Consider the following 26,385-nt stretch of genomic DNA (forward strand, 5'->3'; position numbering starts at 1 on the left):
ATGAAGGAAACTGCTGCAAACACTCTGCTCCCATTTTATAGACTTTCTGAAGCAATCACACCTTCCAGCCACCTGGGAGAGGTGTCTAACTCATCTGGCTTTCTGTATGCTAGGTAGGGATCTTCACTCAAAACTGACCTTTCCCTGACAGAACACGAGCCTCACTGGTATTCCGCTCTGTGTCTAGATGGGCCATGACTGCTGTGACTTAAAAACAGGAGAGTCTCCTTTCACGTCTTGTATTTTATCTCATTCCTAAGTCTACCAGCTTCCTTTTCAAACTTAATTTCATTATGTTTTATATTTATAAAAATATGTGCTCCAAGTCAAAGGCATAAAAGTAACACAATTTCTTCTTCACATGATCTGGTTAAGTCTAAAAATACATTGTCTTGTATTATAATCTATAAAGCCCTCATTAATGGAAGTTGATAGTGAACAGCATGAATGAAAGCCTGCACAGCTAACCTGGGGTTACTTCATGCCTGTAGATACTTTTAATTAAGCAAGGAGTCTTTCTGGCTTCTACTCAATCCTTAGGTACAAGTCAGTTGAAACTGTTAACATGTTAAGCACTATGGTGTTTTAAAATCTCTGCTCTTCATGAGGAAGATAGCTATTTACCACAAACAGCAAGAATTTCAAATTAGCTACATAAAATATTAACAGAATTCTGAGGTTAAACTGTTATTATTTGGCATGTGGAATAGAGACATTCCTTGCTATAGTTTGTACACAGAGATGTTAGTTATGAGTCAATAATTTACTTCAATTTGGAGAATCATTGTATAACTACTACTAAATGTTTGGTGAGAATTTTTAGTTGGAAGAATCATACTAATAAAATATTATTTTAAACCTATGTTTTAGGATATGAAAAAGTAAGAGTGGTGAATAGGTTATCTAACTATTAGGAAAAACCACAACTACAAAATACAGTTAAAAGCAAAACCTTTGTATTGTGTTGTAGCTTTAAGAAAAAAGTGACAAAAAGAAGAACTTAAAGTTTTTACAAAAAATCTGAGTCAGAAGTTTATGAAAATGTATAGCCAATCAAAGTAAACTTTGAGATATTCTTTAAAAATTAGTATATATCTATAATCCCATTGTTTGGGAGGCTAAGGCAGCAAGATTGGGAGTTCAAGGCCAGCCTGGGTTACAGAGAAACCCAGTGTCAAGCAAATCTCCAGCATCAGCAGGGTGTATGGCACCCTCAGGAGTGGAGGATTAGACAGGAAGATCAGGAGTTTGATCTGGCTTCCGTATTAAGAGTTTAGTGAAAATCTTCCAACCAATCAAGCAAGCCAACAAAATGCCAAACAATAAGGTTAAAAAAGGAAAACCAAATAAGCTCAAAACAAAACACTTTCAATATTAAAAGATTTAATTCTTAGTCATGGGCCTGACAGGTTAAAAACCCAAACAACCAAAGCTTATAAAGGCAAAAGTCATCTAACTCAATGGAAACCAAACAAATGCCATCTAAGCCTTTAGAAAATCAATTTTTTTTCCCAGTGAATATCCTAACTTCAATTCTTAATCAAAGAACAGATTCTTTTTACAAAAATTGTGTAAAAACTGTGACAATAAGATCATTTGTGCTACAATGATAAATAAATGTATTTTCTTGCACAATATATACGCATATATATATATATATATATATCTTTTTCTAAAAAAAAAAACCACACCTTTTCACATTAGTATGTGTGATGCTGTGTACATGGTACAGACTACGTATGGCAGGCAGAGAGAGAACCCATGCTCGGTGGCAAGCATGTCTTTCCACTGAGCTATTGTTCCAGTCCTTAGACCTCATCAGGAATTACACAAAGTCTAATGTTTCTCATTAAACAGTTCTCCTTAGACAAACATCTTTTTCTTCACTTAAAATACTGATTAGATTCTCCCCCAAATTTTCTGTATTGGGATTAAGGGTCTGATATGATGGAACCAGTGTCCCTGCTTGAGGACACTGACTGCTCTGCTAATGTGGGATGATAAAGGTGTTTATGTAATCGGCCTGACAGTGGAGAACATCCAAGTAGGCATTTCACAATGTTAATCATGGACCCCCTACCTTTTCAATTATACATCACCTGTCAACTAGGCCCAAGAAATAATGATGTTTACAGGAAAGAGTACAGATTACAGATTTCAGACTCCTAGTCACGGCAAGAGTGCCACCTTGGAGATGTCTTCTTGTGCCTCAGTTCCCCTCATCTATAATAACAAGGAATATATAAGTATCTATTTCAGAGCTGCTCAAAAGTAAAATCGGTAAGTTGATTATGTACACATACAGGACAGTCAACTACTAAGATACAAAGTAATCAACTACTGAGATACAAAGTGGTCAACTACTGAGACACAAAGTGCTTCCTGAAAGGGAGGATTTCCAGTCTAAGGCAAAATGCAAAAAGAGCAATCTGTTATTTTCCAAGACTGCCTTTGAGAGATTAAAGGACTTTGGTGCACAAATAACTACGCTAAGATTTTGGATCCTGAGACTAAGATGCTCTCAACACTTAAAAACTGTTCATATACCAGGTTCTATATTGTATTCTGGGTATATATCTTTAAATGGAGGGTGGTGGTGAAGACTTTCTTCATGACATAGAAACATGAACAAATTATGTGTGTGCACATGCATGTGCCTGTGCGTGGTCAGAGGTCAGCAGAGAGTGTCTTCTCTCAGGCTCCTATATTTTTATTTTTTTTCTGAGACAGGGTCTATGTAGCTCTAGGTGTCCCAGAACTCATTGTTACTATGTACACCATGTTGGTTTTAAATTCACAAGCAATCCATCTGCCTCTCCTGGAATCAATGACATTCATCACCACACCTGATTATAGACATTTTGGTGGTGGTGGTGGGGCAGGATTTCTCACTGAACAAATGCTAGCCATTTGTTTCCACCTTCCCAGAAATTGGTATGTGCTGCCATATCTAGCTTTTCTGTGTGCCGAGAATCTGAGCTGAGGTCCTCACACTCTGTGGGATAAGCACTTTGTCTACTGAGCTATTTCACCAGCACCATAAATTTTAAGGGATTCGACTTTCAGACTTTTTTTGTTCTCTTTCTCAACATAATCTGCCTAAAACCTCCCTCACCTGAGACCTAAGCTACACTGTAGTTTCCTTGACATCCGAGTCTCCCAAACCCAGAAATAAAAAAACAGGTAAGTTTAAACTCCACATTGATCTGAATAGCATCATGAACTTCACTCAGTGTTGCCTAGGAAACCTGTAACCCTGTATGCCAGGAAGACAACCACATGGACATTCTAGCTGTCATCACCTGTACTAAATGCCCTTTCACATCAAACAAAAATGTTTCTTACCTTACAGAGACAACATTCCTAAGAATGTAAAACTCCCAGGGTTCCAAGATTCTCATTCAAGCTCTGCTTTACTGAGGAAATCACAACTACTGGAGTTTTAGTCAATTATGCACTAAACCAAGCCAGAAGACACTTAACACCCAGAATGTTACATTCACAAGGATGCCTTATGAAAAGTTGGACATATGTAAAGAAGTGAAGGAGTTGGACAGTCCATCAATAAAGCACTTTGTGTATCTGTCTCAGTGTACATGGGCCCCTGTGGAGGCCAGAGGAAAACACCAACAGGACATCCATGTCTTCCCCCTACCACTTTCTGCCTCTTTGCTATGAGAGAGTCTTTCACTGAACTCAAAGCTAGCAATTACTGCAAGACTGGCTGGCCAGGAGCTCCCTGGATCTTACAAGCATGTGTAGCCAGTTCTGGCTTTTATGTAGATGTGGGTGATTCAGACTCAAGTCTTCTTGCCAGTATAACAAGTGTTCTTACCAATGGAGCTATCTCCCGGGTCCCCAATAAAGCATTTTTAAATATGCAAATATATTATGGAAGATTCTGTGGGGAACACGCACAAAAATTACTTCAAAGCCAAAAATTCCATGTATTTTATAAAATGGAGACGATCATATTGTTTATATATAGATGAATTTAAAAATAAAGAGTAATTTTATTTCAAAATATTAATATTTTAATACACCAAAGATTACATTCTTTATCAGTTATTTAATTCAGCAACAATGAAGATATGTCAGCTTTTGAACATGTAATTCTTTGTCTCTTCAGATTTCTTTTATGGGTCTACAGGTCACTGCTTCATACTTCTTTTCGCTTAATCTTGTGATGAACAAGAAAAAAAAAGCCTCAAGAAGTCAGGCAGCTCATCCCTGGTAACTAAATGTACCTCAGTGCCTTGAAGGCAAATGACCACCCAGCAAAGCAAATCATCAGGGGCAGCACAGTTAAGCAGCAAAGCCAAGAACTAGTAAAACAACTGATTTACAACTGATAACCTTCAGAACTAGTTAACAACTGATTTACAACTGAAAAATGACAATCACAAATCCAGTTAGTAAACCATAAAGACATTAGCATGGCCACTTACCATAAACTTTCCCTAATAGCCAAGCTCCAGGAACCCAATACAAACCTCCACTCCACCAGCTGGGGATTTGTCATGGGTGTCTGAGCACTAAGGGTATTTGGTTATCTATTCTATAGTGTGATTTCTACACCACCATTATCATCTTACTTTTCTACACTCTCATCACAATAGTCCCAGCATCTAAGGAATTTTTTCTTCCAAGTGACTTACATCTATGGCTGTAGTGAATATTTCCATAAAAATCGTGGTTTATGGGGAGAGGGTAGAGGTGCACACATTTTTAATCCCAGCACTGGGGAGGCAAAGGCAGGGGGCTCTGAGTTCCAGGACAGCCAGAGCTATGTAGAGAGAACCTGTCTTAAACAAGAAAAACAAACAAAAGGAGGTAATGAAGGAGAAAAAGAGAGCTTACTATTTCTCAGTTTCTATCAGTAACTAATAAATTCCCCTTCCTTTCTATTATGTTTTCCACAGCAACACTTACACCAAGTCAACATGAAATAAGACCTTCAAAAAATAGTAAAATAGTACGACACAGAATAGAACAGCAGCAAGAGGTGCAGGAAGCAGTGCTTCCTGGAGAAAAGCATCTCAATGATTCATGTAAAGAATAAATACTTTTAATCGTATCCTTGACTACACTGTAAAGCAGAAAATAAGCAAATCTAGGCAATATGAGGTTTATCCTTATTCTATTAAGAACTTACAGTCAGTGTAGATACATCGTAAATTCTAATTTAGAAACAGTAACATTTCATTGTGTGTGTGTGTGTGCGCGCGCGCGCGCGCGCACACACACACACACAGGTGGGGGACAGTGGTGGGTGGAGGGGGGTTGACACCTTTCACAAATGTTCTATGTAGGCAGACAAGCAAATCCAAATGATGGAATATGAGACCACCTAAATAGATGGACTGACTATACTTCCCAGTTTGAAATTTGTTGCATGATTTACATTTAAAATGACAAGTGTTTTGTTGCTGAATTGCACACAAGCCCCTCACCATTGCACAGTTACGGTACACTGACTGAAACCAACCTAACTGGGCAGAAAGGTGTATCTATGACATAATTCAGCTGCTGAGTGCCATCTGGAAATGACTTCACCAATATTAAAAACAAACAAACAAAAAACCCAACTGAGTCTCAGTGAAAGCTCCAAATAGTTCTTCATAATTATGAAATCTAATCTTTAGTGAGTAACTGCCTAGTCATTTAACCCTGGCAAGAACTCCATGCAATAGCTTTTTACAGCTAGGAAAATGGAAGCCCAGCGAAGGCCAGTGACTTGCTCAAAGCATAGAAACAGGAGTTGAGAGTTAAATTTTGTCTGTGTTGAGGCGAAGGTGTCTCCTTTCCAAAGTCTAACTAAGCCCCAAAGCATCTTGGTAATGCGGAGGAACCCACCTACTAGCTAGCTATGCCAACAAGAAGAATAATTTTTACAAGAAACATTTAGTACTTTTGGAAGCCCACCACGACAAAATATTCCAAAAGCTGTGTCACTCTGAAGTCGACCCAAATCCGGTGAGCACTCTGATGTCAATCACCAAGTGAAGAGAGCTCTCCTGCTCACCACCTCAACCTTCTCCCTCCAGAGAGGGGGTGTTACCTAGCTGGTAAATATCACATATCGCATTGTCTTTATGGGGAGAAGGATCGAAGCTCCTTAGACCCTTACAACTCAATAGACACGATTGTTTCTCTTGTGAGATTACAGGTACGCCCTGTGCATAGCTACTAAGGACAACTCGAGCGGCTGACCCTGGCAAAGCTGTTAGAATGCGCTCTGAACAAAAACTGACTGCAGTGGGAGGGCGGCCCAGGCAGGGCAGAGCACACCGAGGGAGCGAGCAAGCGGCGAGTCTGGCTGGGTTAGAGCAGCCTAGCACTTTAGGCCCAGAGGCTCCCACAAGGGCGCCTCCATATGCGGAACTCTCGCCCAATCCCCGAGCAGCCTCGCATCCCGTGACCGCCGGGGAGCCTGTTTGGAGAAAAGTAGAGAGGGAGCCCGCAAGCTGCGCTGGCGGAGGGCGCTGGAACCTGGCTGCTCCGGAGAAAATGTCTCCTTGGCAGCCGCGGCCGGTGTCCTGTGGTCTGGCTCCCCCGGGCCGGGTCGGCGCTGGGGGAGGGGGTGGCGGTGTCGGGCGCGGGCGTTTCCCGGTCCGGGTTCACTCGGCCGCGACGGAAAGAAAAAGCTAGGATTCTGTGTGCGCGGGGGTCGCGGGGCTCGCCCTTGCACGGGGCGGATGACAGCAGCCCAAGGCTGCCGAGCATGGTGCCTGCGGAGCGCAGCCGAGCCCCGGATTCCCGGGCGGGTCGGTGTGGCATCTGACCTGGGATAGGTTCGTGCACACACAGCCCGTACGCCCTTTTCTGCAGCCCTCGGCTCTGCAGCCCCCGTGCCCCGAGCCTTGGACCCACGACCTCGGTGAGATGCCAGCGGCGTGCAAGTGCCGCGGGAGGGAACCATGTTCACCTTGCCATGCACACACATCTACCCCCACGCCCTGTGTCACTGCCCAGCCGAGCCTTTCAGCCTCCCAGCCCTCGATGCCCTGCCCTGCCCTGCTCTGCCCTGCCCTGCCCTCTCTCGGTGCTCCCCACACCCGTATCGGTAATTCCCCCATTCCGATGCCGGCCACCCCAGAGCAAACCCGAAAAAAAAAAAGCAGAGACAGAGAGACGGGATTTTCCTGTGAGCAAATATATCTACCTGGATCGAATTCAGGGATCCGAGCTTGGTATTCAGCTCCGACTCTCATCCCAACATCTGTAAAGCAATGCCAAGAAATATGGTAAAATGATAATAAATAAGGAGAGGAGCGGGGAAAGGCAAGGCAGAGGCTCTCAAGCCGCGGGAGCGCGGGCGAGGCCGCGGCCGGGTGGGGGCGGGGAGGCGCGGGTCGCGGGCTGCGGCGGCACCGGGAGTTCCGGCGGCCGTGGCTCGGCTCCGAGGGGAGGAGGGCGCGGGGAGGGGGCCGGGCGGGCGAGCGGGCGGGGCGGGGAGCGCGGCGAGGTACCCCCGTGCTCGTCGTCGCTGCTGCAGCCGCTCTCGGGCTCCGAGAAGTGCAGCCCGCCGTTGGCCGAGGAGCCGCCGCCGCCGCCCGCCGGGCTCTTGGCGCCGCCGTTGGCCGATCGGTTCTTCCCTAGTAATTCGGGCCCTTTCTCCATCATGCCGGGCATGGTAGAGGAGGGGGAGAGGTGGCGTCAGGGAAGGGGGAGCCGGCTGGCGGGCGGGCGGGCGCGGGCGGGAGCGCGGAGGAGGAGGAGGAGGTGTTAATGTGGAGCCGCCATCACCGCCCCGGTCGGGCCGTAGCGCAGTCGCCCCACAACAACCCGCCCCGGCCCCGCCTCCCCCTCCAACCCCCGCCGCCGCCGCCCCGCGCCACCCGGCCGGCCGGCCCGCCGAGCGCCCCTCGCGGCCGCGCGCTCCCCACGGGGCGGCCCTGAGCTCTCCGCCGCCGGCCGAGACCGGAGATCCGAGACCCTGCGCGGTCCCGGCCGCTCGCACGCCCGGCGTTCCCCAGCGACCACAGCTCCCGGCTGACAGGCGAGCCCGGGGCTCTGGCCTCGCTGCTGGGCCGCACGGAGGGCTGCGAGCGCGGCCGGGGATGGCGTCCGCGGCTCCAGCAGGCGGGTGACGGGTGGCCGGAGGTGGCGGCTGCTCGGGTGACGGTGACGAGCGGCCGGGGATGGCCTTGGTGAGGAGGAGATGGCGGCCTCGGGTTGGTGGCGGGCCGCGTTCACTCCCTTGCACGGCCGCCCCGGGACCCGGCCCTAAGGACCTGGCGAGGCAGCTCATCTCTGCAGTGAGATCAAGAGCGACTAAGTCTTTCCACTTGGCATTTCCTCTTTTGCTGTCTTAGAAGCGAATGCCCTGAGTGGAGACAGACCCTTGCCAGTCCCAGTGCGACTCTGGCCTGGAGCAGTTCTTGAGGCAGTGGAACCCTGCGGCACAGAGGTGAGGCCAGCTGCCATCCAGCTGGAGGAAGATTCCCTGGGTAGCCTCGGCTGAACTGCATTTCCTCACCAGATTTAAGAGTGTCTGCTTTATGATATGCTGCCTGGCCTCGGAGGGGGTATTTGTGTTAGCCTCTCTTTCCAGGAGGAAGAGGGAGAACTTACAGGCAGGTGCGTGCATGTCCTGCAGAATTTGGGAGCAACGGTAAAATAGTTGTCAAAATTGTTCTTGAGGATTCCGTTACTGAGATATAGCATGTCTATATCTACTGAAGAGTTCAGCCAAGAAAATTCTAGGATACAAGTATCAGGCAGGTCACGTGTCTAGAGGAGGGCGTATTTTGTCCAGGAGCAGAAACTGATTCTGGAAATGGAAATTGTTGAATTTCTGTCTGAAAGCCTTATATTTGTCCGTTACTATTTGAATCACAGTCAACTTTTGTTTTTTAAACAAATGGGTTCCTGAAGAATATTTTAATTTTGTGATTTTTATTTTCTTCAAGGAGAAATGTTATGGACCAATGGATAGCAGGTACCTTGGGGGCAGCTGCATTTTTCACCCTGAATTATACATCCACATTTTGGTTTTTATATTCCTCCTAATGAACAATGTGATACATCTCAGCCTTGTAACATCAGCTCTTTTGGTCCTGGAACACAAAAGCCAGACCCTGTGTATAGGAAATTCTAGGGTGGGGGGTGGGTGGGTGGAGAAACCACTCCAGGTTTCTTAATAGGCTTTCCAACACCCCAACTCTGCAACGCTGTCCATGCTCTTTTCTGTAGGAAGAAGTCTGCAAATGGAACCAAAACACTGTGAAGATTCAGGACCTTTGTAACAGTTTCATCTTGCCTAGTTAAAACTTTTGAAGTGGAAAGGTTCTGCTGGAATATAGAAAAGGACAGAACAAAGATGACCACATTCACCTTTGGGGGAAGGAACTTGGGGCGAAGGGGTGTGTGTGTGTTTAAGGAAAAATATTTCCTGTTTTGCTTCTCAAGAAAAGGAAATCACCTTAAGCTTGCCTGGCTAGGAAGGGTGATAATAATGGACTTAAATGGTCTCTCAACAGATAATAATGCATTACAGACTAGACTGCTCTAGGGAGAAAGTGCTGAGAACACCTGCTTCTAGGTGCTGAGGAGGAGGAAAGCGCTGGGGTAGCAATGTCCAGTGAGACCGGTGGAGGATGTTGATCTGTTGACAGGATTTAAATTTTTTTTTTCTGATTTAACATTTTCTCAGTTACAAGGACCAAAGATAAGGTAGAGGATGGGGACTGGCTAACTTGTATAATGCTCTCCTATCGATGCCTGGGCTTGTCCTTGATAAGCACGGCAGTTCCAGAAGAAGCAAGGATACAGGCAGAGAGAGACCTTCCTTTCAGAGAGGACATGTACAAGGCCAAGGGATTAAGAACCCGTCTCTTTCAGGATGACTTGTCATGTTACATCTAGGAATGAGTCTTGTGAAAGACACCCAAGAACTGCTGCAAACAACACTATTGAGAACAAATGGCAACTCAGGGCATGCAGTGACCAGATCCCCACAGGGATCTGTAAGTCTCATTTCAATGAACCCGAGAAGGTTTCGTGTAAATTAACTGATTATAAAATTTAAATGGAAAAATATAAAGGTTAAGGGCAGCCAAGACAATCTAAAACATCGGTTCTCAACTTGTGGGTCACAGCCTCTTTGAGGGGCATTGAACAATGCTTTAGTTGGGGGGGGCTCTCCTAAAGACCATCAGATATGAAGTAGCAACAAAATAATTTTATGGTTGGGGGTCACCACATGAACTGTGTTATAAAAGGTTGCAGCACTAGGAAGGCTGGAAAAGCACAGATCTAGAAGACCAGTAAAGCTGGAGGACTTATTCTAACAGCTACTGATAATTTAAAAAGTATAGGCCTTGGAGGTAATCCAATTAGTAAAGTAATTTATGCAAACATGAGGACCTGTCTATGGCCATACCACCCTGAGCATGCCCCATATCTTTTCTGATCTCTGAAGCAAACATGAGGACCCAAATCCTCAGAACTCATGCAAAAACCAAGCCTGGGGTGGTGGCTTGGGGAAGGTGTGATAGGTGGCCAGTCTAATTGGTGAGTTCTAGGGACCATGTCTTAAAACGCAGGATGGTGGCACCTAAGGTTTAACTTCTGGCCACACACACACACACACACACACACAGACAGAGAGAGAGAGGCGGGGGAGGGGAACTGGCATAAGGATGGAAAATAAACACAGAAAAGGTGACCATTGTAGTAAATGACTCTGGGACAACTGAATATCTACGTGTAAAGACAAAAGTCATTGACACTTCTTCATTTGAAAGGGCTGGAGAGATGATTCAATGGTTATTCTTGCCGAGTACCCAGGTTCAATTCCTGGCATCTGCATGGTGCCTCCAGTTCCAGGGGACCCAGTGCCCTCTGAGGGTACCAGTCACACACAAAATTCACACAAATGCATCCAGGCAAAATGTTTATATACATAAAATCTAAAAAAAAAGTATAGCATAAATTTCTAAGAATTCTTAATAAAAACTCAGAGACAGATATTGGGGTTAAAGCTGAAGGTCAGAGAAGCAAAGCAGCCAGCCACTAGAGACTTCTCACCTCTACCAGTGCTCAGACTGAATGGACAATCCTGTCCTTAGACTGCATCTCCAGACTGCACTGCCCCTCACCAAACCTCAGACTGCACTGAGCTCCTGTCTCCTCCCTCCTTATATTCCCCTCTAGTTCTGGGATTAAAGGTGTGTACCACCATTGCCTGGCCTCTGTGGCTAACTAATGTAGCTAGATTTGAACTCTGATCTTCAGGCAAGCTTTATTTGTTAGATCAAAAGGTAACCACATACTCAATGACATATTTGCCCTCTAGTGACAGCCCCCTTTCTCCATCTTTACCAGTAAAGCACAGGTCACAGACTGCCAGTGCGAGTGAGAATTTAACTCATAATCCTCTAGATGGTTGTATTGTTTACTTTCCCATTTCTCTGACAAAAGCCTCCGGAGGGAGACAGGAGCTACTTTGGCTTATAGTGTGAGGATATGTCCTTTATGGCTGTATCATTTCACACAGAAAACATAGCAGCGAGATCAGTGAGTGCTGCTACTCTAGTAACTTTTAAAAAATCCATTCTGAGATTCAAGCATTGTAGGGTGGTGCCACTCACATTCACCTCTGTCCTCAGTTAAATCTCTGAGATATTCCCCTCCATGTACCCAGGGGTATATTTAAGTAATCCTAAAATCCAGCCAAGTTAACAGTGAAGATTAACTATCAAAAGTCCACTCCTTATCAACTTGACTCCCAAACACATCACTTTTAAACCATTATGTTTCACTTCTGTGTTGTCACATAGTTCCACAGGCTCACTGCCATACCATAATGTAAAATTCATCCAGATTACCTCCATAAGTCTCCATTACAGGAACACTGTTCCTACATCTAAAGTCTCTTCTAAGACTCAAGGCAATTTCCTAACTTTATATACTTCCAGTACACACAGAGTAAATATTACCATTCCAAATAGAGAGCAGCAAGATAAGATTGAACCAAAGTAAGGGCAAACACCAAACCCCACAGCCTCATGTTTATAGTGTGGGGTTTGTAGTGGCATCATTCCAACTTCAGTGAACGTGGGTAGCCTCATCACTCGTTTTTCTACTTGTAGTACATGTAGTCTCTGTCTCTCTTCACATACCTATTTTTTTTTCAGTACATCTGTGGTCTTGGCACCTACAATATTTTGGAGTCTTTGTTGCAACTTAGACTTAAGATTTATAGATTCACACTGTAACCCCTCAGGGCCTCCTTGTAGAGAATCTGGCCCTGCCACATCTGACCCTGTCACCTGTTGCTAGCTTTAGTAGCCTTCTGCAACCTTGGGGAAAGTCTTTACTACCCCTTCCTACTTGCATTTTCATGCATGCAAAGCCAGCACCATGTAGACAATTCTGCAGAATTCTGCTGCCAGGTCAAGATGCCTGGCTCTCTTCTACCACAGCTGCAATGTAACTCAAATAGTGCCAGTAGAGCCCCTTTTCCCCTCTGACACCTCCGGAGCCAGTCTTCCACTGAATGTATACTGGCATGTTAACCTTCCCCCTATGATAGCCCACTGAGCCCTGCTTACAGTATTCTAGGCCTTCTGTAGCTCACAGCTTCGAGCCCCTGAAGACCAGTTCCAAACAGTTCTGAGTCACACAGTTTAATTTCCCATGGAATGATCCACCTCTCAGTAATGTAAGCAAGTCCCTCCAGCCATATGAGTGGCCAGCCTCCCCACCCCCCAGAACCTCTAACTGCTAGATTCCACCCACAGCATACTCTAACTGCCCTAACTGCTGGACTCTGCCCTACAGAGTAAAAAGCCCAATCTCTGGACATGAAATCCCACCAATTTCTACCCTGAGAATTTCCACCCTCTTCCTGTTCAGTCGCCTGCTGTTTCTTACTCAAGCACAGGCAGCCACCCTCCTGGTTTTTCTCTCCAAATAAATCTCTTGTGTAAGGTTTGTTGTGTAGGGTGACTTTGGTATTCCTTGGCTTCCAGCTGCCAGGATACCTTTCCATCCAAGCTGCAATGCTTACATTTTCTGTATTAGTTACTTTTCTTACTGCTGTGATGAAAATACTGACTTAAGCAATTCAGAAAGGAGGGTCTAATTTAGCTCAGAGTTTGAGGGTGCAGCCCATCATGTCAGGGGCATTCATCCATTACTTTTCCATGGCTTTGATAAATCACTATTGCCAAAGAATAAAAAAGGAAAAGAGTTTATATTGGCTTATGGTTCCAGTGGGAATGGAGTCATTCATGATTAGGTGGAGCATGCCTGGAGTCAAGAGCAGGAGGAAGCTTAGAGAGTAAGGAAGTGAACTGAAAGAGGGGGCAAGGCTTTAAACCCTAAGAATTTGTTCCCCCCCCCCCCCACAGTGACATACTTCCTCCATCAAGGCTGCACGTGCTGCTGGGGGAGGCCAGAAGAGGGCGTCAGATCCCTTGAGAATAGAGTTCAGGTGTTTGGGAGCCACTACATAGGTGCTGGAAATTGAACTCACAGCCTGTGCAAGGGCAGGCTGTGCTTTTAGCCACTGGGCAGCTCCCTGGCCCCTGTCCTCACTTATTAATAAAACAAGAAAGGCTTGGCTGATGCTTAAAGTTTTCCTTATTTATAATTTCTTGGTTTGAAAGACAGTAAGCACACACCAAAGCCCAATAAATCTCAAGGCTTTAAAATTCACAGATTTATTCATCATACATTTGGGATCTCTGGGTAACAAAGATGAATAGTAAATAGCTCATGACTTTGTCAGACTCACAGTCTTGCGGAAGAAAAAGAGCACAGTCCTAGAACATCAGTGTAGAAGATCTTTCTTTCTGGTCACTCACCCTGCTTGCTTCTCATTTTACAGATGGAAATGGAAATCAACTGGTTGGGCAGACTGTGGTGAGAAGATCAATGGGCAAAAAAGGACTCTATCTGGGTGACCACTCTTGTGAGTGTGTACCGGGCTCCAGTGTAGCCTCAGAGAAGAATGCAGCTGTGTACACTGACTGGCACTGACCCCTGCATCACCTGCAAGCGTCCCAACAACCACTGCATTTTAGTTTTCCCTTAAACTCTGTGTGTGTGTGTGTGTGTGTGTGTGTGTGTGTGTATAGATGGCTCAGAGGTTAAGAGCACTGGCTGCTTTTCCAGAAGTCCTGAGTTCAATTCCCAGCCACCACAGGGTGGCTCACAACCATCTGTAATGAAATCTGGTGCCCTCTTTGGTATGGAGGTATACATGACGCAGGCAGGTGAGATCCAAGTCAGAAGAAGGCACCAGAACCCCTGGAGCTGGAATTGTAGGCATTTGTTATCCACTCAACATAGTGCTGGGAAAAGAAACCTGGTCCTTAATAAGAGCATCAAACTTTCTTAACTGTCAAGCTATCACCCCAGACCCTCCCACTGTGTTTTAAAGTCACCCTTTTCCTCAGCAAGGAATGTTTCAGATATTTCCCATGCCTCCAACTTCACTGCTTACCTTTCCTTAGTCTTCAGGGGTTACTTTCTTACCTCTTCCCACTCTTCCCCCAACTTACCTACCACCAAAAGGCTAGTGCCCCAATACTCTGCCACCAAAATCGCTTTCTTCCCTGTGAGATGGAGTGCAAGGTCGGCTCTTAAAATTCCCCAGCTATCTGTTCACCTTCCAGCCAGCACATCTTTTGGCCAGTTGTCTTTCCCATAGTTATTTCTGTGTAGTCACTGGGGTACAATGGGACAGGGGATACATAGCTAGACTGGAGATATGTACTGGCTGGTTTTGTATGTCAACTTGACAAAAGCTAGAGTCATCAGAAAGGAAGGATCCTTAGTTGAAGAAATGCCTCCATGAGATTCAGCTCTAAGGCATTTTCTCAATTAGTGATCAAGGAGGAGGGCCCAGCCCATGGACTGATGGTCCTGGATTCTATAAGAAAGCCATCTGATCAAGCCAGGGGAAGCAAGTTAGTAAGCAGCACTCCTCCAAGGCCTCTATATCAGCTTCTATTTCTGTGATTCTGCTCTGTCTGAGTTCCTGTAAGCCAAATAAACCCTTTCCTCCCCAAGTTGCTTTTTGGTTATAGTGTTTGGTTGCAGCAATACAAACCCAAATTAAGACAAGAAATATGAGTGTGTTCTAACAGGCTGGCCCAAATTGAAAACTTCAGCTACTGTGTGGGGTAGAAAAGGTTAAAAACTCTGCACTGAATGGACTTTGAGCTCTCTGTAGCCTTCTTTGCCTCAGGGCTTTCTTGCACCCTGGGAGCTGGCTTAGCTGTAGGCAGGCAGGGTATTGGAGTGAGTTTGGGTTCACCTCCAGAGGGCATGTGTGAAAGATAAAATCAGAAACTGCTCCTCCTCAAAGGTGCCTTGAGCTAACTTTGGTTCAGCTAAAAACAAAATAGAAACACCAGACCCCTGCCAATACCTTCTCCTCTAGTTATCCCCCCCTCCCCAAACTAGAAGTCTAGAGCAGAAACTTACAGCCAAGCTCATCTGTATTTGACAAGCTGTAAAATAAATAGGATGTAAAAATGCACAGATGAGAACATACACTATTTTTGTTGGGGAAAAGGTAAACACAAGAAAAGAAAAGACCTAGATAGTGTATAAGATTGTCCTGGTTATTAAAAAAGGGAGAAAGGGACACACATCTAATGTCATGGATGGATCTCGGCACTCAGCATAGCTGCCATTCTTGGCTGCATGGGTCTTAGGAAGTGAGGATCGTTGTTTCTCAGAGATGAATGGTAGGAGTGGATTCAGTCCCAGCTGTGTTCTTCTGGGCTTGAGAGGACCTTCATTCAGCAAGGTTGGTTCCCCATCACCAAATGAGGCAGCCAACTGTGTCTAACTCGCTTCTACTGGGTGTTCCTCCCTTCCTGGCCCTGCCTTCTCCATTCCTACGTCTGTCCTTGTCTAACTTCAGTCCTTGACTGAGATTCTCCGCCCATGCCTACCCCCACCCCATCCCTTTTCCAACAGAATCTTACTGGGTACATTAACCATACTTGGGTTGGCCTCACGCCTACAAGTAGATGGTAGATGGACGACACAAAGTGAACTCAATGACATTTTTGTAGTGAGATATCCACCCTGCCTGCACCCAATCGTGCGTGGTCACAGGTGTGGACCTGAGGGTGTGGGTGTGGGTTTAGGTCTGGGGTCCAGACAGGTGGCTCACTGTCTTGGTCTGGTTGGGTCACAGGGAGCAGCCGGTATGGATCCTTAGAGCAGGAACCTGTGGCAGCCATTTGCTTCTCCTATAAGAGACTTCTCCCCGAAATAAATTATATTTAATCTATATTTGAGCCTAGTCCTGTGAATCTTTATCCGAGCATCCACACATTTTTGTAGACATTTTATCTCAAATTGCATTGCTTTGCCCACTTTTTTTTTTTTTTTTTCCTTAATTGGTCTTTTTAGACAGGGTTTCTCTGTATTGCTTTGGAGCCTGTCCTGGAATTTGCTCTGTAGATCTGCCTGCCTCTGCCTCCTGAGTGCTGGAATTAAAGGCATGCGCCACCAATGTCAGGCTTTTTAAGAGAGAAAGAAGGGCACTGTAGGCAGAGAGATGGAAAGGATCTGGAGGAGTTGGAGGAGAGAATTGTCATCAGAATATATTATCTGAAAACATTGTTTTCAATAAAAAAAATTAGGATACAGAGTTGGGTAGATGGAATGAGTATGGATCTGGAGGAGTGAATTAAGATGACCAAAATACAATTATACACAAATTTCAAAGATTTAATAAAAGCATCTTTTTTACAAAAAGAAACTCAAACTAAGACAACACTGAAAATAGGATTCTTCAGGAAGAATATAGTATCCATGAGTTTCAGGCTAGCCTGGACTACACAGTGAGACCAAATCTCCACATGTGAAGGAGGAAGAAAAAGAGTCCTCTGATTTGAAGAATGGGTTAACTCTTTGTTGGATCCTCACTATGAGGGAGATGGTGAAAGGTTGGAGGCAGGGCCTAGCCATAAGATTTAGTGGGGTGTATCTTTGCAGTCACACTTCAGGCTGGCTATGTTTTGTCTGCTACAACGTTCTTGGTTCCTGGTGCCATGATATTCTTGCACAAGCACATGGGGGCAGGACCCCTTGAAACTGTGGGCTAAAATAAGCCCCTTGGGTTGTCTGTCATACATTGGATCATAACAATGAAAGCCACCCAATACATAAGTTTCTGTGGAGTGGGAGTTCTGAGACCCTAAAACACTGTTCCCGTTTTCAGGCCTATTTCTGTCGAAGATGCTCACAAACCAAGGCTGAGGATATAGCTAAGCAGGAAGAATGCTGACCTAGAATGTGGGAAGCCCTGGGCTGGGTGCTAGGACTTCAGAAGCTGGGTGTGGACTTATGTGCTGGTAACCTCAGCACCTGGTTGTAGAGGCAGGCACAGCTCAAGGTTACCTTCATTTATCTAGTGAAGTTGAGGCTATCCTGCGCTAAAAAGAAAGATATCCCAAACTGTTTCATAGCCTTGTGCCCCATATTTCATTCCAGTCACTGCTTTAGTTACCAGTTCTCTGTGCACCAGTTCAGTTTCCTCCAGATGCAACCTGGTCATGCCTTGGTGGTGGTGGTGGTGGTGGTGATGGTGGTGATGGTGATGATAGTAGCAGTAGTAATAGTAATCTTATAATGCATAATTGACACACAATTTAAAAGATATTATGCATTAATCTGATTTTCATGATTAAGGCATTTTTAACTAGTTTGCATTTATGTATGTATGTACTCTCTCTCTATTACTGTGTGTGTGTATGTGTGTGTGAGATGAAGGTATTCTCTCAGCTGAGGTTCCTCTTCTCTTATGCCTGTAGTCAAGTTTTGTCAAGTTGACAGAAAACTGAACATACTTTGGCTCACAATTTTCATTGTTTTGAAGTTTGTGGCAATTAGTACACCAAAGTGAGAGCATGTGTCAGAGGGAGCTGCTTAAGTTATAAAGTCACAAAACAGGAGAGAGAGAGAGGGAGAGGGAGAGGGAGACAGAGGCACACACACATATGGGTCCAAACATCCCCCAAACTCCTTAAGGCCTCCAACCAGTCCCTATTTCCTAGGTTTCCTATAACCCACCAATAGTGCCACAGGCTTGTATCCAAACCTTTCTACATACACCATCAAGGACCATATGAGTGCTAAACTATGTCAGATGTGAATCTTTCATGAGTTCACGTCAAAGTTCATCCTAGGACACTATGGTTTAGTCCCCTCAGCAAATTGAGAAACCACAATATTCTATTGAGACTGTATACACAGATCTCTTTGGATAGAATTGCATGGTCCTGGATATGTAGAAACTAGGAAGTAAGTTTATGAAGTACAGAGGAGAACTCCTTTCAGTCTTGTTGAGGAAAGAGGAGAGGTCTGGGAGCTGGTCCTTATCGGGATGTAAGACAGAACTGAATTTGCACCTTCTCAGCCTGCACTTTGCCAAGGCACACCAGCTAGCACCGACTCAGATGATTCTCTTAATTTCCACAGTGTCTAAAACTGGGGAGCATCTGTGTACATAGTAAAGAAAGAGTTACAGTTTTTATAGTGGAAGATTTGAAAGTTAATGTATCTGAAATATATACTGAAAAAATAGTAAGGGCAAGATGCTTAAATATCTTTTAAAATTAAAAAACATTTCATTTTTGTATTATTTAACCTGTTTGGTAAACAGCTTAGTTATAACCAAAATGACAATACACATGGAAAGAATATGCAAACTACATGGGGACTCCTCTATTTATTTAAAAACTATGGTTTTCCTTCTTCCCTAGAAAGAATAATTTTGAACTGCTAAGCTTTTTTTTTTTTTTTTTAAACTTTTTTATTTTCAGCCACACAAATTGAAACCTCACTGGCTAGTTTCCTGCTGCAGGCAGTTCTAGGTTTCACTTATTAGAGTTCTAGTTTTTAGACATAAGGAACACTGTTTATTTCTTGCTTTAATATTGGGCTCAATCATGTGACTATTCTTGGTAGTGCTTGCTTGAAAACCTAAAAAAAGAGTAACTTTAAAATTATTCTAGATAGGAAAGAACATTAACTCACTCTTGTGATCTCCAGAGGGCACAGTGTGACATTTTAGATTATGAAGAAAGAGAATCTTTCTTCATTTATATCAGATATTGATGACTTCTTAGCTACCTACCAACAAAATTTGTTACCAGATTCAGTATCCCACTATCTGTAAGCTTTTCAAAACTTAAAAATTATTTTCTTGAGAATTTGATATATGAGTATTGTCCTTACATCATGTCTACTCCCTTTTCCTGGCAATTCCTCCTATGTCCCCTTTTCTTCCTCAAAAATTTGTGACTTCTTTATTAATTATTATTGTTACACACACACACACACAAACACACACACATACACTCTCTCTTTCACACACACACACACACACCTTACTGAGTGCTCGTACTTATGTACATGTTTAGGGCTGGCTACTTGGGACTGGTTAAAGCCTGATTTGCAATTCTTGCACATAAATGCTCACTGATTGTTTACCTTGTGTCACTTTCAGTTTGTCTTAGAAGAAAGAGACAAGTCTGTATCCCTGATGAACATTGATGCAAAACTACTCAATAAAATACTGGCAAAGCGAATTCAAGAATACATCAGAGAAATCATCCACCATGACCAAGTAGGCTTCATACCTGGAATGCAGAGATGGTTTAACATACGAAAATCTATCAACGTGATCCACCATATACACAAACTGAAAAAGAAAAATCATATGACTATCTCCCTAGATGCTGAAAAAGCCTTCGACAAAATTCAACACCCTTTCATGATAAAGGTATTGGAGAGGTCAGGGATAACAGGAACATACCTAAACATAATAAGAGCAATATACAGCAAACCAACTGCCAACATCAAACTGAATGGAGAGAAGCTTAAGGATTCCTCTAAAATCAGGAACAAGACAAGGCTGCCCTCTCTCTCCATATCTCTTCAATATTGTACTTGAAGTTCTAGCTAAAGCTATAAGACAACAAAAGGAGATCAAGGGGATCCAAATTGGAAAGAAAGAAGTCAAACTGTCTCTATTTGCAGATGATATGATAGTTTACATAAGCGACCCAATAAACTCTACCAGGGAACTCCTACAGCTGATAAACACCTTCAGCAAACTAGCAGGATACAAGATAAACTCAAAAAAATCAGTAGCCCTACTTTTTTCAGACGACAAAGAGGCAGAGAAAGAAATCAGAGAAACATCACCCTTTACAATAGCCACAAGCAACATAAAGCATCTTGGTGTAACGCTTACCAAACAAGTAAAAGACCTATATAATAAGAACTTTGTGACTCTAAAGAAAGAAATTAAAGAAGATACCAGAAAATGGAAAGATCTCCCATGCTCTTGGTTAGGTAGGATAAACATAGTAAAAATGGCAATCTTACCAAAAGCAATCTACAGATTCAATGCAATCCCCATTAAAATCCCACCACAATTCTTCACTGACCTTGAAAGGATAATAATCAACTTTATATGGAGAAACAAAAGACCCAGGATAGCCAAAACAACCCTATACAATAAAAGAACTTCAGGAGGCATCACCATTCCTGACTTTTAGCTCTACTACAGAGCTATAGTTCTGAAAACAGCCTGGTATTGGCATAAAAATAGACAGGTAGACCAATGGAATCGAATTGAAAATCCTGATGTTAATCCACGCACCTATGAACACCTGATTTTTGACAAAACAGCTAAAATTATACAGTGGGGCAAGGACAGCATCTTCAACAAGTGGTGCTGGCACAATTGGATGAGGGTGTGTAGAAGACTGCAGATAGACCCATGTCTGTCGTTGCCATACACAAAACTCAAGTCCAAATGGATCAAAGACCTCAACATCAATCCAGCCACATTGAACCTCTTAGAAGAGAAAGTAGGAGGTACCCTTGAACAAATTGGTATAGGAGACCGCTTCTTGAGCATAACTCCAGGGGCACAGACACTGAAAGAAACAATTAATAAATGGGACCTCTTCAAACTTAGAAGATTCTGTAAGGCAAAGGACACAGGGACAAGACCAAACAGCAGCCCACAGACTGGGAAAAGATTTTCACCAATCCTATATCTGACAAAGGGCTGATCTCCAAAATACACAAAGAACTCAAGAAACTAGTCAACAAAACACCAAATAACCCTATTAAAAAAATGGGGTACAGAACTGAAGAAAAAATTCTCAATGGAGGAAATAAAAAAGACTGAAAGACACTTAAGAAAATGCTCCACATCCTTAGCTATCAGGGAAATGCAAATCAAAACAACTTTGAGATACCATCTTACCCCTGCCAGAATGGCTAAAATTAGAAACACCAGTGATGACTTATGTTGGAGAGGATGTGGAGAAAGGGAAACACTCCTTCACTGCTGGTGGGAGTGCAAACTCATACAGCCATTTTGGAGATCAGTATGGCGGTTCCTCAGGAAAATGGGAATTAGTTTACCACAGGACCCGGCAATCCCCCTCTTAGGCATATACCCAAAGGATTCACATCCATGCAACAAAGACATCTGTTCAACTATGTTCATAGCAGCACTATGTGTAATAGCAAGAACCTGGAAGCAACCTAGATGCCCCTCAATTGAAGAATGGATAATGAAGATGTGGCACATCTACACAATGGAATACTACAATGCGGAAAAAAATAATGGCATCTTGAAATTCGCAGGCAAGTGGATGGCACTTGAAGAAACCATCCTGAATGAGGTAACCCAGTCACAAAAAGAGGAACACAGTATGCACTCACTCATATATGGATTTTAGACCTAGATCAAATGATCACCAGCCTATAATTCACATCACTAGACGAACTAGGATACAAGGTGTATTCTAAGAGATTCATATAAAGTCCCTCACAGAACCAGGAAGGGACAAGTCCCCCAGAGCTCAGGTGAAGTGGGGGAGGACAGCGAATGGAGAGAGAAGTAGGAGAAAATGAGGGGGAGGAAGGGAAAACATGTGCGACCAGGAAGATTGAGCCTGGTTAGGAATGGAAGATAGGAAAGAGAGAGAGAGAGAGAGAGACAGAGACAGAGAGAGAGAGAGCATAAAAGAGGGAGCCAATATTGGTTTGAAGATAAAATTGAACACAAAGAAAGGTAGAGAGAACTACAAGACTGCTCCCAACTAACAATCTCAGCTTCCGTGGAAAGGCTATCATAAATGCCCTTCCTGGAGAGTGAGATCAACAACTAACTTCTCCATGGAGCCCTCAACTAATGCCAGTTGAAAATAGGAGCAAGCACCCATACATAAACGCTGAGTCGAACTAGAACCCAGAAGCAGAGGGAGAGGACAAGACCAGGCGGAAGAAACACATAGAGACAGCTGACCTGAGCAAGGAGGAGCTAACGGACCCCCAGACTGATAGCTGGGAAGCCAGCATGGGACTGACTCAGGCTCCCCTGAATATGGGTCTCAGCCAGAAGGACTGAGCAGTCTAAGAGACCTCAGACAGTGGAGCCAGGATGTATCCCTGGTGCACAAAAGGACTTTGCGAACATATCCCCCATGCCTTAATCTAGAGACAGGAGAGAAGCCCTAGTCCCTACTTCACAGGACCTGTCAGATCTACATGACCCCAACTGGATGGCATTCCCCTACATATGGAATTGGGATGGGGGGATGGGAGGGGAGGGTGTTTAGAGTGCATGTGAGAGGGCAGAGAGGGAAAAGGGAGGGAAGGAGAGAGGGAGGGGGAGGGAAGGAGAGGGAATTGGGATCGACATGTAAAATAATAAATTAAATTAAAAAAAATGCTTTGACTCCAAAATTTAAGTTGAAGGACAAGTTACTGGGGATTTCTATTTTTGTTTCCACAGAAAATGAAAAGATGTGGATTCCTTCCAGACTAATGTGGCTTGATCACGCCAGACCGCCTGAAACAGAGTACAAGCTGATCCTACATTCAAAACAGCTGGACAAAACTGCCCTACAGACTACAGCCAGGATATCTGAATCTTCTTCAAATCCCCCATGACAGTGCCCCTTACCAGCAGGAAGTAGTTTGGAAAGAACGATGCCCAAATTCCCAAATATTGTGTATAAATGTTTGTTTTCATTTAATTGGACTTTGTTATATAAAATAAAATAAAATAAAATAAAATAAAAAGAGACAAGTGTGTAGTGAGATAGTCCTTCTGTGGCACTGACCACGCCCATTGGGGGTGGAGCCATGGGCGGAAGTGACCTGTGGAAGGAAGTCGGAGGGAGAGCTGGGAAAAGCTCTCTTGCTTGCTAGCGTGACTCGGAGAGGATCGGGTTGAATTTCCTGGTGTTCATCTGTCTAGGTTGTAAGTTATTTCTCCCTGAATAAACATCTATTCGGCCTATTTGTTTATCCTGATTTTTATTTAACCATGATACAAGTCCCCTAAGAGTGGGAAAAGAGGAGGGGAGATGGGGAGGGTTCCAGTCAAAGGATACAATGTTTTAGTAAAATAGGACAGAAGGAGTATGTTCCAGAGCTCTGCTGTCCAGCATGGTAAGTGTAATAAATAATGATACACTGTTGTTTGAGACTAAATTACTATAAAGGAAAGAAATTCACTTTTTGCATAGTTCTAGAGGCTTAAAGGCTTAAGATGTATTTATGTATGTGTATGTATGTATATGTGTACCGCAAATGTATAGGAGCCCACAAAGTCCAGAAGGGGGCACTGGGTCCCCTAGTACTATAGTCACAGATGGTTGTGAGCTACAATGCGGGTGCTGGGAACTGAACTCAGGTCCTCTGTAAGATCACTCAGTGCTCTTCATCACTGAGCCATCTCCAAAGCCCCTGACAGCAGCCTTCTTACTGGAAAATTTCTAACACCAATTGTCATATGATGATGAGGGATTATCACAGTGAGATTAGCCTTTGGTCATGGCTTGGGAGGAGCTGTCTTAGTTGCCTTGAACTGATGTAGGAAGATCCAGAGGACTTGTGGACCACACAGTCTGGTAGTGGTCAAGATAAAAGGCCATGGAGGAAGCAAACTTGCTTTTTCTCTTGCCTGGCCTTCGCTCTTGCAGGTGAATCCTGTGGCTACTCTGGGTGTTCTAACCATTGTAGTGAGGGGTCATACATGAGTGGGATACAGGGGATGGAAGATGGCACTGATGGTGAAATGGATTGTGGTACAGATTTACATCTCCACTCAGGAAGCAGAATGAGGGCGGGAGGGACCAGGCCTGTACCTTTTATAATAATATCTCATTGGGCCTTAAGGGGTCACCAAGGATGCATGTGAATGCATTACATTACTGATGACCTAAAGACCACCCAGTACAACTCATCCTCTAGAGGTTCCATCATCTCCTGGTGCTTCTACCTGGGAACCAAGTCTTTGACAGCAATTCCATAACCCTTTCTCCTTCCCTAACTTTTTTTTATTATTATTTCTTTTATTGAGAATAACTGAATTTAACTAGGGTTCTTACAATAACATGAATAGAGGGGCATTATTTACAGAAGCACAGGCACCTTACCTGTGGTTAAACTATGGAGGAAAATCTCTCCTTCTCCTATCAATCATTAACTGCCTTATGTTCTCAGGGAGAGTGAAGCCTCCTCCCCTACCCTACTCTGAAAGAGTGTCAAAGGGCTCACTTTTAGCAGGTCACCAGAGTATAGTGAGCATGTCATGTCTGCAAGAAAGTACTTCACAGCTCACCACCCCTTCCTCTGGTTCTCACATTCTCTCTATCTCCTCTTCTGTGATGTTCCCTGTGCTGTCTTGGAGAAGTTGATGACCCATTTAGGTTTCTGCTTTCAGCATTCAGTTATTCTCGGCATTTTGGCCAGTTATAAGTCTCTGCAGTACTGCAGTAACCAGGGCCCACTGGGGGAAAAAAAAAAGCCTCTCTGGGGAGATGACAGTAGCTCTGACCTACGGCACAAACATAAATATTTAGAAGGCAATTTGACAGGTATATCATGTCCACTTAGTAAAACAACAGCAATATCTGGGTGTGGTGGCACATCTTTAATCATGCACCGGGGAGGCAGAGGCAGGCAGATTTCTTGTGAGTTTGAGGTCAATCTGGTCCACACAATGAGTTTTAGCTCATTTAAGGTTACACAGTGAGATCCCGTCTCTAAAGAAAACCAAAGGCAAATGAACAATGGCAGCTGCAGCAACTTCAGCAGTAGCATTGCTGTGACAACCAAGCCATGAGTTTTTGGCCAGGGTTACCTTCTCAGATATGAATTCCTTCTTGTGGAGCAGGGCCTCAGGAAGCAATTGGTTACTCCCATGACATACTTGCCATTATTACACCAGAGAGCATGTCAGAGAAGCTGGTTCCAGCTTCCATGGCACAACCCATGGTTGTGGTTATCATAAGTTACTTTTCAAAATGCCATCAATACCTCTGTACTTTCCACTAAAATTTATTATTCACAACTTTAGATACTTTTTGCAATTTGGTATCAACATGATTATCCATGATTCATTGGTTGAATGTCTGTCTTATTCTGGGCACTGAGCCTGTGGTGCTAAACACACAGACACATGATGATTCTAGTTTATGGTAAAAATGAGAGCAGAGGCAGGTAGACTATAACCCCTATAACCCCTCTCCTTCCTGAACGCCACCAGGCTGCAGCAGTGCCTCTGAAAGTCCAGGTTTGCTGGGCTGTGTGCCTCCCCACTGCAGGCCGCTATTCTGCTTTGGGTGATGGCAATTTTCTTTCCTGTTGGTACTTTTCTTCTTCTTCTTCTTCTTCTTCTTTTTTTTTTTTCACGGTAACTTTTTTTAATACTGCCTGAAGGATGAAACTTCTTTTCTCTTGCTTTCTGCTCAGCACCTCCTGTCTAGTTGCCAAGGGAAACCAGATAAGCCCTAAGTGCTATGTTAATTTAATATCCTGGGGCTAGTTCAAGTGCATGAGGCCCATGTTATCTCTTTGGCACTAGCCAGGCTCTTCCTGCTTTCAGGGCAGGTTCTTTGTCAACCCCATAGATGGTCCAAGGTTGAGGTTGCTGGGGTCTAAACTTCAGAGGTGAAGGCTCAGACAAGGTCTCTGAGGACCAGACAAAGCAGTGAGGCATATTTAAGATGGTCCTAATTTTGAGAAAGACTTCTCCATGAATAAGGGTGAGCCTGAAGTTATTTGTCACTCGTCTGAACAGCTCCTTCTATTCATTCCTGACTCTCAGAAAGAACTGGTGGAAATGCAGGCTGAATGAAGTCTGGGAACTCTGTCCTGTTCATCATTCCCCTCAGACACCACTTACCAGTGTCTCTCGGTCCTGGGATTTTGATTTGCCTTTTCATTTTGTGACTGTTAATACTTTCTGTCCCAATCCCATTGTTCTGTCCTGCACCCTGTGTTGCTGGACTGTGAAAACTGGCAAGCTATGGTAATAGGGATGCTAGAAGAAGACCACAGGGCTGGAGGGAGCCCTTGCTCCCT

General features: G+C 44.1%; 1 protein-coding gene and 1 long non-coding RNA gene across 6 annotated transcripts in view; one reads left to right on the forward strand and one right to left on the reverse strand.

The window, feature by feature from the left end:
* Window positions 1-7,701, reverse strand: part of Rcor3 (REST corepressor 3) — a 39,517-nt gene extending 31,816 nt beyond the window's left edge. For 3 of the 5 annotated variants that reach the window (XM_051186663.1, XM_051186664.1, XM_051186657.1), the window contains exons 1-2: window positions 7,473-7,700; window positions 7,166-7,222 (exon numbers count right to left, since the gene is read on the reverse strand). In XM_051186663.1, the coding sequence (XP_051042620.1) occupies window positions 7,166-7,222; window positions 7,473-7,635 (220 nt within the window). In that variant the 5' untranslated portion in view covers window positions 7,636-7,700. Of the gene's footprint in view, window positions 1-2,099; window positions 2,224-7,165; window positions 7,296-7,472 lie in introns of those variants that run through there. The other 2 variants (XM_051186658.1, XM_051186662.1) reach the window with 2 other exon arrangements.
* On the forward strand, window positions 7,134-16,234 carry LOC127223957 (uncharacterized). Its single transcript, XR_007834675.1, has 3 exons — window positions 7,134-7,247; window positions 8,319-8,413; window positions 13,841-16,234. It is a non-coding gene; the product is annotated as an uncharacterized LOC127223957 (long non-coding RNA).
* The last annotated feature ends 10,151 nt before the right edge of the window (window positions 16,235-26,385 follow it).

This window comes from Phodopus roborovskii, unplaced genomic scaffold (genome assembly GCF_943737965.1).
Source record: "Phodopus roborovskii unplaced genomic scaffold, PHOROB, whole genome shotgun sequence".
Lineage (NCBI taxonomy): Eukaryota > Metazoa > Chordata > Mammalia > Rodentia > Cricetidae > Phodopus > Phodopus roborovskii.